General features: G+C 38.2%; 1 protein-coding gene across 1 annotated transcript in view; it reads left to right on the forward strand.

Annotated features, from left to right (window-relative positions):
* The window catches only part of LOC133442765 (voltage-dependent T-type calcium channel subunit alpha-1I-like), a 240,372-nt gene that overhangs the window by 168,822 nt on the left and 54,575 nt on the right, over positions 1-16,975 (forward strand). Inside the window, exons 18-24 of the mRNA XM_061720633.1 lie at positions 182-282; positions 3,020-3,143; positions 4,845-4,913; positions 11,565-11,743; positions 12,510-12,636; positions 13,498-13,623; positions 14,270-14,359. Coding sequence (XP_061576617.1) covers positions 182-282; positions 3,020-3,143; positions 4,845-4,913; positions 11,565-11,743; positions 12,510-12,636; positions 13,498-13,623; positions 14,270-14,359 — 816 coding nt within the window. The remainder of the gene's footprint in view (positions 1-181; positions 283-3,019; positions 3,144-4,844; positions 4,914-11,564; positions 11,744-12,509; positions 12,637-13,497; positions 13,624-14,269; positions 14,360-16,975) is intronic.

The raw sequence follows: 16,975 nt of genomic DNA on the forward strand, positions 1-16,975 counted from the left end.
GGGTGGGTTCATTAAAGATGGTTGGTTGTGCATTATCATATTAATGTGCAACATATCAAGGTAAATGATGTGATTTAGCAAAAAATGAGTTTGTAAAGAGCATATTAGGAAATAGGTATATAGGAATTAGTAACAGTATACTAATGGCATTCCTAAACCTTCCTCCTTCCTTCCCATAAAGAGCTGGTGCTTCCGTGTCCAGAAGATGATGGAGGTGTACAAGCCAGACTGGTGCGAGTCCAGAGAAGATTGGTCCGTCTATTTGTTCTCCCCTCGGAACAAGTGAGTGGATTTTCCTTGCATATGGTACCAAAGATATTTAAAAATGTGCACAGGAAAAGATTGAGGTCTCTGTCTTTCCTTGAAGTTTAGCTGTTTCAGGTCAGAGATCACTTTATTTAGCACATTTACAATCTGTTTCATTGACCCGTCTGTTAAGCGTTTGCCATCTTATGTGGTGTAGAACATCTCTTATCTTGAATGCAGGGTTGAAAATAATCTTTTTTTTTCTTTGTTGGCTATTGATATCGGCCAATATTTAACCATTTGCTTTAAGCATCTGTCTGGACGAGATGTTACTAAAATCACTGGAAGCAAGACATTCCAACACATCTGAGGAAGGCATTAGATTACTTGATACTTTGTAAAAAGACAAAGTAATGTACTTTCTTGTATTTAAATCAAAATCACAACTGACTTTGCATTAACTTAGAAACAAAATGTCAAAACATTACAGACTCTACTACTTCAATAATGTAGAAGAACAGGGAACTGTGAAATCTGTTTTCTGGTGTGGAAAATCTCTTGACAAAATGTTGCCGTGGAGTGTTTTTGATATTGCACGAGTTCCTGTTTTATATAGACTGAAGAATAGTTTTTGTGTCTTTCACCAGCCCTGTATTCAGTGCTGCTAAAAAACACCACTGAAAGCAACTTGAAAGAAAAATCACTCAGTCATCCACTCGCTCATTCACCCGATTCCCTGCGTGCTGATAGCCACTTAAGGGAAGCCAGGCCCCAGGGCTGTGTTTTGGCATCCTGGCAGGTGCCATCTGTCAGCCAAAGGCTGCGTGTGTGTGTGTGGTTGTGTGTGTGTGTGTCTTTTAGTCTTGGACTGTATCTCTGGTTATATCATGTTGCTTTTGTACTTGTCTTTGGACGGCTCTGTATACTGTATGTCAGTGTGGGAGTTTGCAAGCATATGTACATTTGTGCCTTGTTTATGCATCTTTCCACTTCATCTGCCTGAGTTTGTGCATGTGCATATGTGTGTTGCTTGTGTTCAGTCTAGCAAGTCTACCTTGCCAGAATCAAAGCAAGGGAAGTGAAAGAGGAAAAAGCCACCATTTGCAAGTTGCACTCATGGTAGAATAAGTGCTTAGGCTGATGCAGCTGCCGTTGATGATCAATATCAGGGGACAGGGTGGCTGAATTTGAATCGACGGATAAAGGGACAGCTTCGGCAATTCCGGAGGAAAAGGAGTCAGATTAGTAAATCGATTTCCTCATCCAAAGAGCAGGTGCAGCAGTAGGTATATTATTTTCCTTTTTATAACTGGCAGATGTAATGAGATTTGTGAGAGCTGCACTCAGGAAGAACTTATTAACTCCCTTCGGTTCTCTCTTTGTGTGTTGTGCCTCGGCTAGCTTATTCAAGACCAAGAATATTGCCATTGTTGCAAGGATGACACTCAGCTTTACATGCTGATAATACACACCGAAGCCGAGCTAATCTCAGAGCCTAATTTTCTAACATTAAGACCGTTTGTTTGGTCCTGCCAATTCTTCCTCTTCTTTTGATTCTACATTTTGGAGTATTATTTGAGGCTATCCTCAGTTTGGTCAAAAAAATCAATCTCTATAAGGTAATTTCTTTGTACTGTTTACATAAAAAAAGCACACCTTTACTAAGTTGTACTCAGGGCTCTGTCCAGTGTCTCCCTTTGATCCAAAATGCTGGAGGTCAACTTATTACTGGTACTAACTATATATCAAATCCGTGTTTAGCTCCCAACAACGCTCTATGATTTTTAATCATTTAAACCTAAAATTGCCTTAGACCATAACAAAAAATCACACTTATTGACCTGGTATGTACCCTACCCGACCACAGAGATCCACGGATGGCACCCTGCTAACGGTTCCCCAAGTTAAAGTTTGTGACAATGGGAGAGCAGCCTTTTTTCATTAGATTCCTTATTTTATGGATCCATCGTCAATCTGAACTCAGGCAAATTAAGTATCTAGTTAATGTCAAATCCTTCTTCGGAAGTTTCCTCTTTTGTGAAAGCCTTTAGCAGTATCTGATCGAATAATCATAATGTATCGTAGCAGCAGTGAACAAAATAGCTGTAAGCAAAGATTGATCTTGTCACAGCAAGACAGGTTTAACATTATAGCTGCAGTTTAAATGTTTTAGTCTGTGTATCTATAGCTAGCAGAGGTCTGTTAAAACTTGTGCATCTTAAATCAATTCTTGAAGCTCCTTTGAGTTTTCGTAATGACATCTTTACTGCATAACTGTGCTTACTTATTTTTTTTTTTTAAAGGGCATCTGCATTGTAATGCTATATGTGACCACCAGCAGAAAATGCATACCAGTGGTACCAAAGATGACTCTCTGTAATGCAAAATCTTTAATTTTATTTTCCATTAATATTATATGATTTGTTCTTGCCTTTTAAATATTTATTCTTAATACCTAATTACAAGTCTGTTTGCAGTGCATAAAGCAATACTGCAATTGATGCTTTGTGACTGGGTAAAGGTGGGCTTTTTCTCCTTCTCATTCTGTGGAACTTAGATGTTGGAGGCCAGAAAAGACAAAGAAAAGTTTCTTAACAATGCGTGAAGCCTATTACAGGATGAGTATTGACCATATGTTATCATGAGGGGGAGCTAAAGCCTTTTCTACTAAGTTGCCTTGAAAGATCGTTCGCAAATAGAAAAATATTCTTGGGGGGGAATTAATTGAATAAATATTTTTTTTTAACCTTCTTCAATTTTTTTCTCTCGTCAGGTTTAGACGGCTCTGTCAGTCCATCATTGCTCATAAACTCTTTGATTATGTGGTCCTGGTCTTCATCTTCCTCAACTGCATAACAGTCGCTCTTGAGAGGCCCAGAATTCTGCAAGGAAGCCTGGTAAGAACATCACTCTCCATGTAAATTCTGCTTTCCTTGGATGCCGAGCACATCATATTTATCTGACTTGTGTTGGCAACAGTGGTCTCAACAGTCTCTCTGGCTCGGAGATGCCAGCAAAGCAATATATATTTCTCCATGTTGCTTCCCAAGTTTAATATGCTACATTAAGGGGTTAAATTAGGATTTGATATGTAGGCCTTGGTGATTTCAGAGCCGCTTGCATGTGTGCGCATTTACCACCTAGTCTGACATCATTTGACAAACTGAATATAACAAAGTACCACAGCCCTCTTGTCTAGCTATGGATTTCTAATAAATGCATGACATGGAAATCAAAGCCAAAGGGGAAAAAAGAAATAGGTAAAAAAAAACATTGATGTCTCAATGTCAGAATGTATGTGAAATACACTTCTGCTGCCTAGACTGTCTCTTTGAATATTATTTTAAAATTCTTTATGAATCAATATTAAAATGGAGTGAGGCAATTTGAACCATCCATCACCTGGTCCTGATGTCATTTACTCTGATATCACACTAGCAATGAGTTCATGAGAAAAAGAAGTAAAAGTAGATAAATAAAACTGTCTAAAGTATTTAATTGGCATTCTTTCCTTTAAGTCTTAATTTTCTTTAAATCATTACCAGGTGAATGGAAAAGTTACAGTAAAAAAAAGCTTTCATTAAGCCATCCTCACTCCTATGTCTGACCCACGTTGTACGATCTGAATAAATGACAGCAGCTTCCTGAGCTACTCTTTAAAGAGTTCAGTGGTGGAACAAGATTATACAGTGGGATGACAGACGTCTTTTAGAGCAAAATAAGGGTACTAAGGTGTGATTTATTGCTATGATTTGCAACTCTACATTGTCTACTGTTGTGACCCCAGCCACGGTACGACAGCGCTTAAACGCAGTGAACGCTTCAACAGACAGGGCTGTGTTCACAATCCGTCATGGGAAATTGTGGCTTTATATGCCTGCCTGCTTAAAAATGTATATGTCCTCCAGATATGCAAAAGTTGTGCATCACATCCCGGAGCTCAGCTCCAGACAGGCTCTACCTGGTCTGACCCGTACACACTCAAACTGAAAACATAAATGATCCCATATGAAGAAACCATTTAGCTAACAGCAACTAGTAATAACACAGATTCTCTGAATGAGGCATGGAAAAATACTACAAATTAAATGTAAACATACTGAAATAATCGCAACTTAACAGTTTGAGGGTGAAGGACATTTAAGTGAGACCAGGCTCTTTCAGTTTATAGAGATTACACACATTTGTGATTTGTAGACATGTATGTTGGCAACTATTGGGTCTTGAGGAAAATAAAATCCTTCAGGCCTTTTAAATGATAAATGATTGTTATTTAAATGAATGAAAATATACTTGAAAATACTATCTATGTTTCTTTTTATTGTGGCAGCAAGCTGTTTTCCTGCAATCAATCAGTGCAAAATCACTGAATAGGTACCTTTCAAATCAAGGGGAAATTAAATTGTAAAAATGTGATTTTTGGTTTAACAACAACACCTCATTTTAGATTGATAGCAAAACAACCAACAATGCAGTGAATGATCTTTTAGACTTATGAAACCAATTCAAATTGATTGCTCCTCTCATTCTCACTGATTTTCTTATTCTTTTCTACCCTCATCAAGCTATCTGATTTGTTCTCTCTCTTTTTATTACAGGAAAGACTATTTCTCACCATTTCCAATTACGTTTTTACTGCCATATTTGTTGCGGAGATGACTGTCAAGGTAAAGTACTCATCTATTTAGTCTCCTCGGTTTCCTATCTTTATCTCCTTTTGTATCCCACCCTCTAATTGACTTTTTCCTCTCTAATGTTTTAATCCTCCTTCAGCCTCCTATCTTAACTTTGCATCTCATACACTGTATCCTTAGTAACCGTTTCCCCTCATATCCAGCATTAGCTAACGCTTTTCATTTTCTGTCTTCTACCCATGTTGTGCTACTTTTTAAATATTAAGTCTTTCCCTTTTGCCTTTTTTGTTTATGGTTTTCTTGCTCATGCATGCATCCATCCATGCATGCATGCATCCATCCATCCATCCATCCATCCACCCACCCATCCATGGTCTTTTTACCTCTTCTCCTCTTTTATATGCATCCTTTTTTTCTTTTTTCATCTCCCCCGACTCTCCTTTAGATGTCCCTCCTCTCTCCTCCTCTTTTCCTGACAACTCTGCAACTTGCAGTTTAATCAGTTGCACATGTCCCATTAGTGATGGGCAACTGGATAATGAAGTTAATTGAAAGGCCATCATTCTTTAGCTTCTCCTGGACCTTCCATTGATGACAAAAAAAAACACACCAAGGTTTTAATTTTTTTAATCCACAAATCTGCTTTCTAGAAGACACAGCATCATCTATAATGGAGGTCCTTGTATTTTCAGGCTTCTACCGCACTGGTAGGAATACTGTAGTGATTTATTTATGACTAATGATAATGAAGACATATGTAGCATACTGATACGTAGATCATCCGAGTGCTGTGGTGGTAAACGGTCCATGTGTAGCTGCAACTGCCACATTGTTGAACTTAAAGGCAATGAATGTAAAACAGACGCAACAAGGGAGATGAGAATGGAAAAGAGGTAGATGGCAACCTTTCAGTCCTCCCCTCACTCACATCTTCAAATGCTACATATTTGTTTAACTTCATAGTCACTCCCATGCCCTTTTCTTATTACAGTCTGTTTTTTTTTTTATTCATTCATAATTTGATCAGAAGACTCCTATTATTATCTTTCCATTTACTGCTTCATTTGCACATGTGGCCTTGGTACTCTCCTGTTGCTTTTATGATGTCAAATATATAAATTGTTCAGTTGCTCAAATTTATAAACCCTATCAAATGAAGGGCCATGCAGTTATATTTCTTATTTGCCCTATGAATGAGCTGTCAAATATCATGGGGCTAACCTTTGCAGATTTGTACAGCTTCACATATTTGTAAGATATTTGTTCAGTGAGCTTGAGCTGCGGCTCAACAAACTGGATTTTGAAAACTCTTTGGTCAATAAATCGAGGGCAGTTGTCGAATTAAATGGCTTATTCAAGCTACAACTGATTAATGGAATCACTGATAAACTTTTTTAAGGGGACGTTCCCTTAAGAACAGGAACTTTAAAAATTAATATACAGACAGACACACGGTTGCTTGCTTTAAAAACATATATATATATATATATATATATATATATATATATATATATATATATATATATATATATATATATATATATATATATATATATATATATATATATATATCTCAAAAGAAAAGTAAATTAGAAGTTTTGTGTTTTTTTTTAAGATTTATCCATGCATGTTGGTTCTTTATCTTTCAACAGCTCTTCTCCTTCAGCTCCATGGCTAATTGTGGCTAATTGTGAATTATATTAAATATATTCAAATAGGTTTTCTTTAACCCTGCTTCATAATGCCTCCTTAAAAGCTGAGATAGAAAGGCTGAAAGAAATTAGTTCTAAAATTGAGTCTGATATCTTGCTTTTTCGCTCTGGTTAGTGACTTTATTGAGCAACCTTTTTAGGACACTGTGTCTTGGAGTGTATTGATTCAAATAATTACCATTTACTAAAGAACCTTTCACAGCTAACGTTTTCATGTCCTCTCAACATAATCAGGTTTGATAACAGTCCTAGTATTTCCGATAAACGTACACTAATGTCAGTAACATGCCTCCATCGGATCAAAGGCAGAAAGAACACATTTTAAGAGAAAATCGAGGAAAAGACGATGGTTTATTAAAATCATCTTCTCTCTGGATTAAGGGTTTTTCAATCAGGATGGGCTGGGCACTCTTTCTCAGTCCGGAGTCCCTTTATTTCAATGCCTGGGTGATCACAGTAAAAATATCTGCGCTGTCCTTGAACCCTCCACGAAGTTAAAAACTGTTTAACTAGGGAGCAATGCACTATGACACAGATGGTCTCGCATAACAGAAAGACAATGAACTGGTTGCCACAGTGGCCTACTATTTTGAGCTGTAAAATACAAAAGAATACGCTTTGGTGCAAAAAGAAATTTCCAGAAACCTGTTCAAAACATTTTTCTGACTTCACAAAATAAAAATATTTACTGTAGCTTGAAGTACATCTGAAAATGGTAAATGTGCAACAGCAACTTCTGTACAAGCCAAAAAAAAATACCTTTAGCTGCTTGTTTCTCACACTTCATAAATACATCTGAGTGCCTTTCAGTCTGTATCCATCTCCACAGCTCAAAAAACAAAAGTTACGAATGTAACTACGGTTCTATGAATCCCGAATGACCGCCAGAGCACTCTGTCACTCAGAATCCTTGTGTCTTTGCGAGAAGATTCTGTAGGAACTGATCCTCTGACAACGCCGGAAGATATTGACTTCCACCAGGTCATCCAAGGGTCATAGGTGACGTTGTTGGTACATACTCGAACTGCGCATGCGCGAAGGGGAATATGCAGTGCTTGAAGCACCGCCTCTGGCGGTCCGCAGGGAAGACATAGAACTAGCGAAAACTGTAGCTGCTAACCACTTCCTGGAAAACATTTTAGTAAGTTAGGAACTGGCGCTCGACATGGACCCGATATACACTAGTGTGCCCCCAAACCCCAGCATAAAATGAAGACACATGAAAATGATTTCATGTGAATATAAATCTGCTGGTGTGTTACTCTGCCCTTGCCATTTGTTACCATCATTTTCATCATAGACAATAAGGATTACAATACATACAGTGGTATTACAGTGGTTATTTTGTGTACATCTAAATAAAATAAACAAACACAAATTAAACAAAGAGCAAATCATATAGAATATTTGAAATATTTTAGGGTTCCTTGTCTGATAATTCTTCCAGTCCACGAAACATAACGTAATCTGGTCAATATTTTCTTCTGGGATTCCAAATAAATCAATGGAGGATTTCTATCTTCAAAGATAACAGCTTTCTCCAGATTGCATCTATCACAGACAAGTCAAGCACAAAATATACAGTGTTTGTTTTTGTTGTTGTTTTTTTATCACTTATTAATGATACAATCAATAGTGAACTGAATAACAACCGCAAAGCCCAGTCAGTCATACTTCAGTGGGTAGCAACGGAAGCAGTTTTGAATATTAAATCTCAGAAATATGTTGCCACAAGTAAAAATATTTACACATTTTGCTCCAAAACAAAGAGAATTTGCATGTAATCTAAAAATGTATTGTAACATACTCAAAAAGGATGCTAACAGCTGTGTATGTGAGAGAACGGTCTCAAAACTGTTGACATTATCAGGAAAGTATTTCATCCGTGTAATGTATGCCCCAAGGCATTTCAATAGGTCCAAAGGAGCTTTAATATTGCAGGCTGCTTTTAAGAGAGCAAATATGTTATAAGCCAATATCTATAACCATAGTCCATCTGTATAGGTTATGACAGTGACTCACTACAAATCTAGCAATTGAAGACGGATTAAATATCTTCACAAAGCAAGATCTTGACACCGTATTGTCATGGTTGAGGGATTTTAATATTGAGTTCTATGTAGCTTTCTTGTTTGGTTTATTTTTAATCATTTACTTGTCTTTTTTTGTTGTTGTACTCCTTTTGTTTGGGTGGTTTACTTCAGTTACTGTTGCATTTGGATGTGTCACCTGTTACCCAGATTGGCTTTCTATGTTGGTGCTTTTTGTCCATATTCCTCTCCTTAACTAGGCCCGACTGTTTGCTAGTCTGTCTATTGTTTGGTCTCACTGTGCTCCTTGTCATCCCTCCTGGACGTGCTTGCCTGTCTCCTGCCAGTTTGTCCCTTTTCTTCTATGTTTGAGTCTTCAGAACATCATGTTGTGACGGCAGCTTTTGTTTGACAAAAGACATTGCTGTGGGCTCCTGCCTCCTGGTCTGCTCCATGTTCTGTCAGTATTTTCTCTCTGCCTTTTTCTTCTTTTCTATTTTCAACCCAACTTCTCTTAATTATTTCCACGGAGTTAGATCTGACAACGCTTAACTTGGCAGAATTTGTTCCTACGCATCAATTACAACTGCCCCCTTCTTATGCTTTGAGTGGTGACAGTAATGATAACTGTGTTTTGTTTTTTTCTGAGGGGGTATATATTGGTTCTGGTTTCCGGCACAGTTTTATATACGTAGATAGTGATTATTGCAGAGTCATTGCAGAGTCTTTGCAGAAGGCAGAACAAATGTTTGACTACAATGTAGTGAAAATGTATTTTGGTGGAAGGGCTCGCTATATTTTATCTCACAGTATTCATTTTGTTAATTTATATTGGGTTAATTTGGTGTGAAATTAAATTAGAAGTAATTTCAGGCTATTTTACTGAAAGAATAAAACAAGCTAAATTCAAGTCCAATTAAGTTAACTCTAGTTCGGTCAAAAGGGACTCAAAAGCAAGTACATATTTAAAATGATTCAATTTCTATGCAATTTAATTCAGTGTAGCTAAGGAACACAAGAACTATCAAATATTCAGTTCAATTTAAAATTGTAATGGCAAATAACCAGTAAAACAAACAAACTGTCATGGTTGGGTTTGCTGAGGACCCAAATGCAGGAGAGCAGGAGCCGGGAGTTCACAACAAAAAAGGGTTTATTTACAAAAAGGCAAAAACAAAGCGCTGCTTGGCAGGATTAACAAAAAACCAGGATCGTGAAGGACAAAAACTACGAGGAGACATGGAGGAGGAAACAGTACGGTCCGACAGGGAACAAAGTGATGACAAGACCAGATATACTGAGGGGATAACGAGACATGACGAGACACAGGTGCAGACACAATCAGGGCAGATGGGACACAGGCGGGCAAGACAGAAACTGAGAGCTGGGGGGAATGTCAACCTTGACACAAACTCCTTGATTCTTTTCCAAAGCATTCCGACTAGCGATGTGGCTGGATAGGGTTTTGAAGGTTTTTTGGTCCAAAGATGATAACTTAATAATAACTTTCGGCTCAACATAAGTTATGACATCCATATGTTTACTAATTGTCTCACATCTCAAAGTTGAATTGTATTCACAGTGGCAGCACTAAATCAGAAATGTCTGGATCTCAATGGCTATCAAGCCATTCATATAATTTTCCATGGACTGATTAATTGATTTAGCACAAGATACTGCGTGACATTTAAAAAAAAAAAAAAAAAAAAAAAAAAAATGTATTCACCATAATCTACTTAAAAAGATCTCCACCAGAAGCTCCTGTACTGTACTTGACTGGTTTCAAACTTGTATTTCTTGTGTTCATTTTTTGCAAAACAAATCAAACAAGTTGCGCCTGTCATTTGTCAGATGATCTATAACCATCCGCTGTGTAAGAAAAACAACGATAAAGTGTGCTGCTGCATTTCATTTTTATATTCTCAGCACTTTTTATATTCAGATGTGTTTTTTTTGTTCTCTGTCCCAAATGTTTACTAATCTGACGGTTAATTGTCTCAAACTTTCCCAAAAATTCATAATCACCCGTTCACCCATACCTTCTTATCCATCTTTTCCTCCTTTCCTTCGGGGTCGCGGTTGGTCGCAGCGTGATTTAGATTCTCCCATCAAGCAGATGTCCAAGAATAAATCTATTCGGGGGCAAAATACTGTATTTACTGCTTTTAAAGCTTGGAACCAAGTCACAAATACACCTCCCTAAAAATGTGGCCTCTTTATCCTCCCAGTTTGTGAGCGTGAAGTGTACAAGTGTGATTAAAGTGGATTTTGTGCTGACTGCAGAGGTGGCACACTGCACTGTAAGCAGTTCAAAATATTTAAATCTTAACAAAAATGCAACCTCTTTTTTTCTACATTTCAAGCAGACATTTATTTCAGTTATGGTATCGTCAGCGGATTTCAGTATCAATATTTAAAGCTAATTAGCAGCACAAGCAAATCTATAAGACTTTGAGTTTGCTCTGGAAACATCTTTATAACAATCATATTTTGAAAGTGGAGTCACTTCAAAACAAGTCTGTGCTGAAGATCTCCACTAATGAATTGCAAGAGAATTTTGTTTTACTTTCATCTTATACTCATTCTTTGTGTTTGTATTCTTATATTCCTTTTTCTCATCTAGCAAGTATTGATTTTCTCAAAGCAGACATGAGGGGCTGTTGTTTGCTCTGCATTTTCTTTCCACTTTTCACTGCTTTGGAATTTTGGCTCTTCCAGATTTCACACTACTCCCCCTCAGTCACTCACCTCTCCTCCCTTGTGATGTTCAAATATCTCCTCTCATCTCTAGCTAGGAAGCACCTGATATGAAATTAAACAGCCATGTGAGAATATAAATAGAAATGTGAATATGAAATAGAGCGCGTGTGTTTGTGTGTGAATGTACGCCTCTGGTCACTGTTTATTACCTGAGTGGGATCTGTCTCCCTTCGTCTCCCCAGGTGGTGTCCATGGGCCTGTACCTGGGGGAGGCGGCATATCTGAGGAGCAGCTGGAACATTCTGGATGGTTTCCTAGTCTTTGTGTCTCTGACTGACATTGTGATATCCATGGCAGGCGGTGCGAAGATCCTGGGGGTTCTCCGTGTTCTCAGGCTGCTCAGGACGTTACGTCCTCTCAGGTTCGAGGGAAAAAAATATTCATTTTTGGCTCCAGCTTGCTCAAATAGGATCATTACTTTGGAAAAATATATTCTTTGTAAAAGTTTAACAAAATATCATCAACTTAACGTAATCAGTAGAGATAGACTCAAACCCACATAATAATTATTTAAAAAATGATGAATGGCACCTCATCTCTCTGAGCTGTTGCCAGGCAACATCCTGAGAGTCCAACTACTGGTCCCAGCTAAGCAAGAAATAGTGTGGGACATAACCGACCCTCTTTCAGGCAAGGAACTGTCCATCCACCCATTAACTCAGCCACCTAATCCTTTAGAGGGTCATGCGAGTCCTGGAGCCTGTCCAATTGACACTGGTTGAGAGACAGGGTTTATTCAGTACAGTTCACCATGGGGTCAGTACAAAAAGAATCTTGCTCACACAAATCGACCATTGGTAAAAGCTTTTTTCCTCCCATTACACTATCTTTGTGTTGGTTTTAAAAGTCTTGTCTCTGTTGGGAATGGGAGATGACAACCTGGATGCAAAAATTACGTGGTATAACAGAGATTCGGACTTTCCAACAAGACAGGCTTGTTAGTACCAAGGGAGAATTGTTTTCAAGATCTGAGCTTTGTACCACGATGGGTGAAAACATCATTGAAAACAGTTCCACTAATGTTTTGTTTGAAATAGTTAGAAAATGCTCTGCTTGGGCTCTCTCTCTCTCTGTATATTCTTTTCATCTTTCCTTTTCTACCTTGTGTCCTTCTTTTTGTCTCCCAGGGTGATCAGCCGAGCTCCAGGGCTGAAGCTGGTGGTCGAGACCTTGATAACGTCCCTCAAACCAATTGGCAACATTGTCCTCATCTGCTGCGCTTTTTTCATCATCTTTGGAATTCTTGGTGTTCAGGTACTGCAAACAAATACTTCACATCTTCACAAATGCTTCACGCTACGTGATCCTAGCATAACATTTTGTGCCTTTGATATTTATCTGGATGGCTCAGAAGCTTAAAACAGGTTCAAAGTGATCTCTTTCAAAATTGCTATTAGACTTGTCATAGTGCTGCAGATTAAATAAGAAGCACAGTGTCTCCGTGTGTGGCTTTGTCCTATTTTCTTTTTACAGCCACCTTAAAGTAGGGGTCAATCTAACCACTTTGGTCTTGACTGTTTGTTACAAATATTAATATTGCAAACGGTTTGTTTTTTAAAAATGATCCGTTCTTCCTGAATGGCTCAGTAGGTATTTCAAAGGCAGCGGAAAAGCAGCAGAAATGTTACATAGAGGGCTAATAGTGGACATCAAGTGCTACCAGAAATAAACACAACAGTAAAATACAGACCTTTTTAGAAAGGAAGCAACAGGAACGCCATAAATCCACATAAAACTCTCCTAAATGCATTTTGATTTTTATTCTACATTTTTAGTCAACGTTTTCTTTTGTATCTAGTGTTTTTCTTGTTCTGTCTTGTCAGTATCTTTTCACTGTCACGTAGATTTTTCTGCATCAACTTTGGTGCATTATTTTACTCACTCCCCTCTTTGGACGTGTTCAACAACCACATTGTTAGCATCAAGTGCTTTTGGAGTCTTCAGTTAAATGGCATCCGCACATTCATTACACATGCTAATTATGATATTAGTTCAAAAGCTGCGTGGAAGAAGTGGGGGTGTGCACAAGTGTTATACAAGTGTATAGCTTCATTGAAATACATCTGTCTGTTTCTCTCTTTCATTTTCCTCTTTGTGTGTGGTTTCCTTCCAAAGCTCTTCAAGGGCAAGTTTTACTACTGCGTGGGTTTCGATGTAAAGAATATTACTAACAAATCCGACTGCCTGTCGGCCAACTACCGATGGGTTCACCACAAGTACAACTTTGACAACCTTGGACAGGTACAGAAGTGAAAAGCGATGCCTGTATTATTTGCAATCTACTAATAGAGATAAAAACTGTGTATATTCACGAAATGTTATACTAATGTAATAATAATGACACAGGACAGGGGGTACTTAAAAAGAAATAAGTCTACTTTTTAGATCTACAACAAGAATTATGAAAATGATTACCAGAGCATTAAAAAAAAAAGAAATTAAATGAAGATTGACCAAGGATTTACTCTTAACTCAAGTATGTATTATGTCTTCAAGTATAGGGGCTTGTTTATTCTATCACAAAGTCATTTTAAACCATTAACTTCACTTGTTGATTTTGATCACAATGGATGTAGGTGCTTCAAAAAGTACTTCAGTTGGTATTTCATTAACATTGTCTTTGGGAGAAACAAGTAACTGTTTAACGATGATAACAAATTATTTAGCGAATATCCAAATAAAAACTGTAACCCATGAGCGTAAGATAGAGTTTCATGAACTGTTTTTTTACTTTTATTCTTATACTTTTATATTTATAGCATTTTATTCAAATGCTCCGAGCAATTTAGAAACAAATCAAATTTAGATTTTTTTTTTTTTATTATTATTATTATTATTACCGGTATTATAATTTTTTCATGCTAGTGAAAGTGTGTGTTCCCTTCAGGCTCTCATGTCCCTGTTTGTGCTGGCATCAAAAGACGGCTGGGTCAACATAATGTACCATGGACTGGATGCAGTTGGTATTGACCAGCAGGTAATAACACACAAGTGCAGAATTTACTGTTCAGTTTCTAGCACCCAGCCACCCATTTTCCACCACTTGTTTTGGGGACAGAAGACTGAGTGCCTAATCAGTCAAGGGGAAAAACACAAGAGGAACCCACGCTTTCATTTTCCAAATGACAGAAATTCCTCCTTCTGCTCTGCTGACTGTCACCCAGCTGGATATTCCCAGAACACCTCTTTAGGGAGGCAAATTAGAGACATGTCCCATATTAGCAAATAAATATTGCTGTTTTTGCTTAGTGCAAAATGTCCTCTTTTTTCAGATGGAAAGAAAATACTTTTAAAACTGAGCTCAAACGGTATCAATGATCATTTACAGGGTGTAATAAAGTGCAACAGGTTTAATTCCAGCTACTGACTTTTGTACTTAGTGGCATTCATGTTACCTTTGTCTTGGTTTTTATCAGCAACATCTATAAAACCAAGCCAAAGGTGTTTCAACATGTAATAAAGGGGAAAATAATTCATAAATGGAAATCTTACTCAGAACCACACACAGTGGCAAAGTCTACTAACATCATGCAAATTAGTCAACTGCAATGGCAACAAAATCAACATTCCCTTTAGAATTAGTTTTATTTTATTTGAAAATCTACGAGGAAGTATATTGAGAAGAGTGGGCATTATTCTGGATGAGTCATTTGGCCGCCTCAGGGAAACTGCAGTCCAACTCTGCAACGAGTGACTAATCCCATTTACACTCCACTCTTCGCTTTCAGCCCTCCAATTGAAAATGTGACTCTCATCTCCGGTCTGATTGCACATGGTCATGATTTTTTTTTTTCTTTTTGTTTCTTAATGACTGCCTTCAAAAGTCCAATCATCCTGAGCTTTTCTTGACACCTTCAAAACACTGTCTCTTCTGCCTGATTCTTCTGTTTCCTGTCATCCTTTATGATTGGGGGATGACACCAAGATTTTTTGAGTGTAATGAATATGGATTAGTCTGCTTAACTGGAAAGCTGAGAGTGGGTCAGATCTGATGGATAATAATAAAAAGAAGAACAAGAATAACATTGTAGACAGCTGAAACAGAGCAGTTTGGTGTCCTTGCTTTTTCACTCATAGGAAATGTATGGGTATGGACTGGGTGGGGTTGGCGAAAGGGCCGTTCTGTGTGGAGTTTGCATGTTTTCCCCGTGTTCCCTTGGGTAGTTAATGGGAGCTACCCTCACAAAACCATGGGATGTACACTGCCTCCTCTGGCCAGCCGGGGTGCCCGAGGGGGCGAGGAGGATCTGGCCGGAGTAACGTGATCCTTCCGAGCGTTACGTCCAGAGAAGCTGGCCTGTTGGGTGAAACGAAGGGCCTGCTCACCCCTCAAGCAAGAAGGAGGCTTGTGCTCAATGCAGGTCCTGGGGTTGGTAGAGGGAGAGTAATGTCAATGATTGACAAGGAGCACTGGTAGATGAAAAAATTAAAATATATATGTATAAAAAATAAAAAATAAACATTCTGCCAATAACAAACCCCTGGACCATCGGGGACCATTTTTAATCCCAAATTTACAAGAAATGCATTGTAAGCCCATCTCAGAAATGCTGGCTGGGAGGTCCATGTTTTATTTTAAAGTTGGCATGTAGGGTAGCACAGTAACAAACACATATATCCATTAACTTCAGTCTTTATATTGTGGGGGCAGTACCCTGAAGAGAGTGGCCCAATAAAGTATGGCTAGGCTGTGAAGAGAGCTGATGAAGGAACACGCGCACACACACAAAAATCCTCTGTTGCAAGATTAAAGTGCATATTTATGTGGCTTTTACGTTTTTACAATATCCTTGCACTGCATCTCGGGGAATTTTCTCAGGAACTCACTGAGGTACCGATGTAGATCTTTAACATCCCCCTTCCACAAGTTATAGTGGTTATATGTCCCGAGACCATCATCATCATACCAGTAACTAAGAGCTCAGCAGTGACAAGCATGAACAACTGAGGGGAGGTGCATTCTTATGTATTCTATAATGTTGTATGTGAGGCAGATTGTTCAAAGCTGCATTGACCATCAAAGAATTCCCTCCAATGAAGACTTTACATCAACAGGAGCAGCAGCAGTGTCCTGCATCATGACACACCATACCCACCTAGCACATGAACTGTGTGCCCCCCTCCCCTAGAAGGCTGAACAGCATCAAAGCCAGGGCACTGAACCTGAAATTTAGCTACTTTCCAGAGGCTGTGGGACAGATCAATTCTCTCTCGCTGACTGATCTCTATCTTCGACCCCCAGTGAACTGTGTGCTGCTAATACCCCTGCCATGGCACTGTGCTCTTATCTTTTTTTAACCACATACAGTATGTTTTTTGGGTTTGGGTTTGTTTCGTTTCTTATTTTTATGCACTCTTAAAGCCTTTTTATTCTAAAAGTGCATATAAATGTGAATGTTTATTCTAATTTATTTTGAAAATTACAACTTTGGAATTTAATGGTAATTTTTTTATTGGCAGCTGAGAGCAAATTTCATCCTTTTTATGTAAAAATGTGTTTTGAATGACGAAAAGAAAAGGAAAGAAATTACCTCAAATTTAGTTGCATGCAGTGGGTTGATATAGGCTACAAAAGCACGTTATTCTGCAAGGC

This window comes from Cololabis saira, chromosome 1 (genome assembly GCF_033807715.1).
Source record: "Cololabis saira isolate AMF1-May2022 chromosome 1, fColSai1.1, whole genome shotgun sequence".
Lineage (NCBI taxonomy): Eukaryota > Metazoa > Chordata > Actinopteri > Beloniformes > Belonidae > Cololabis > Cololabis saira.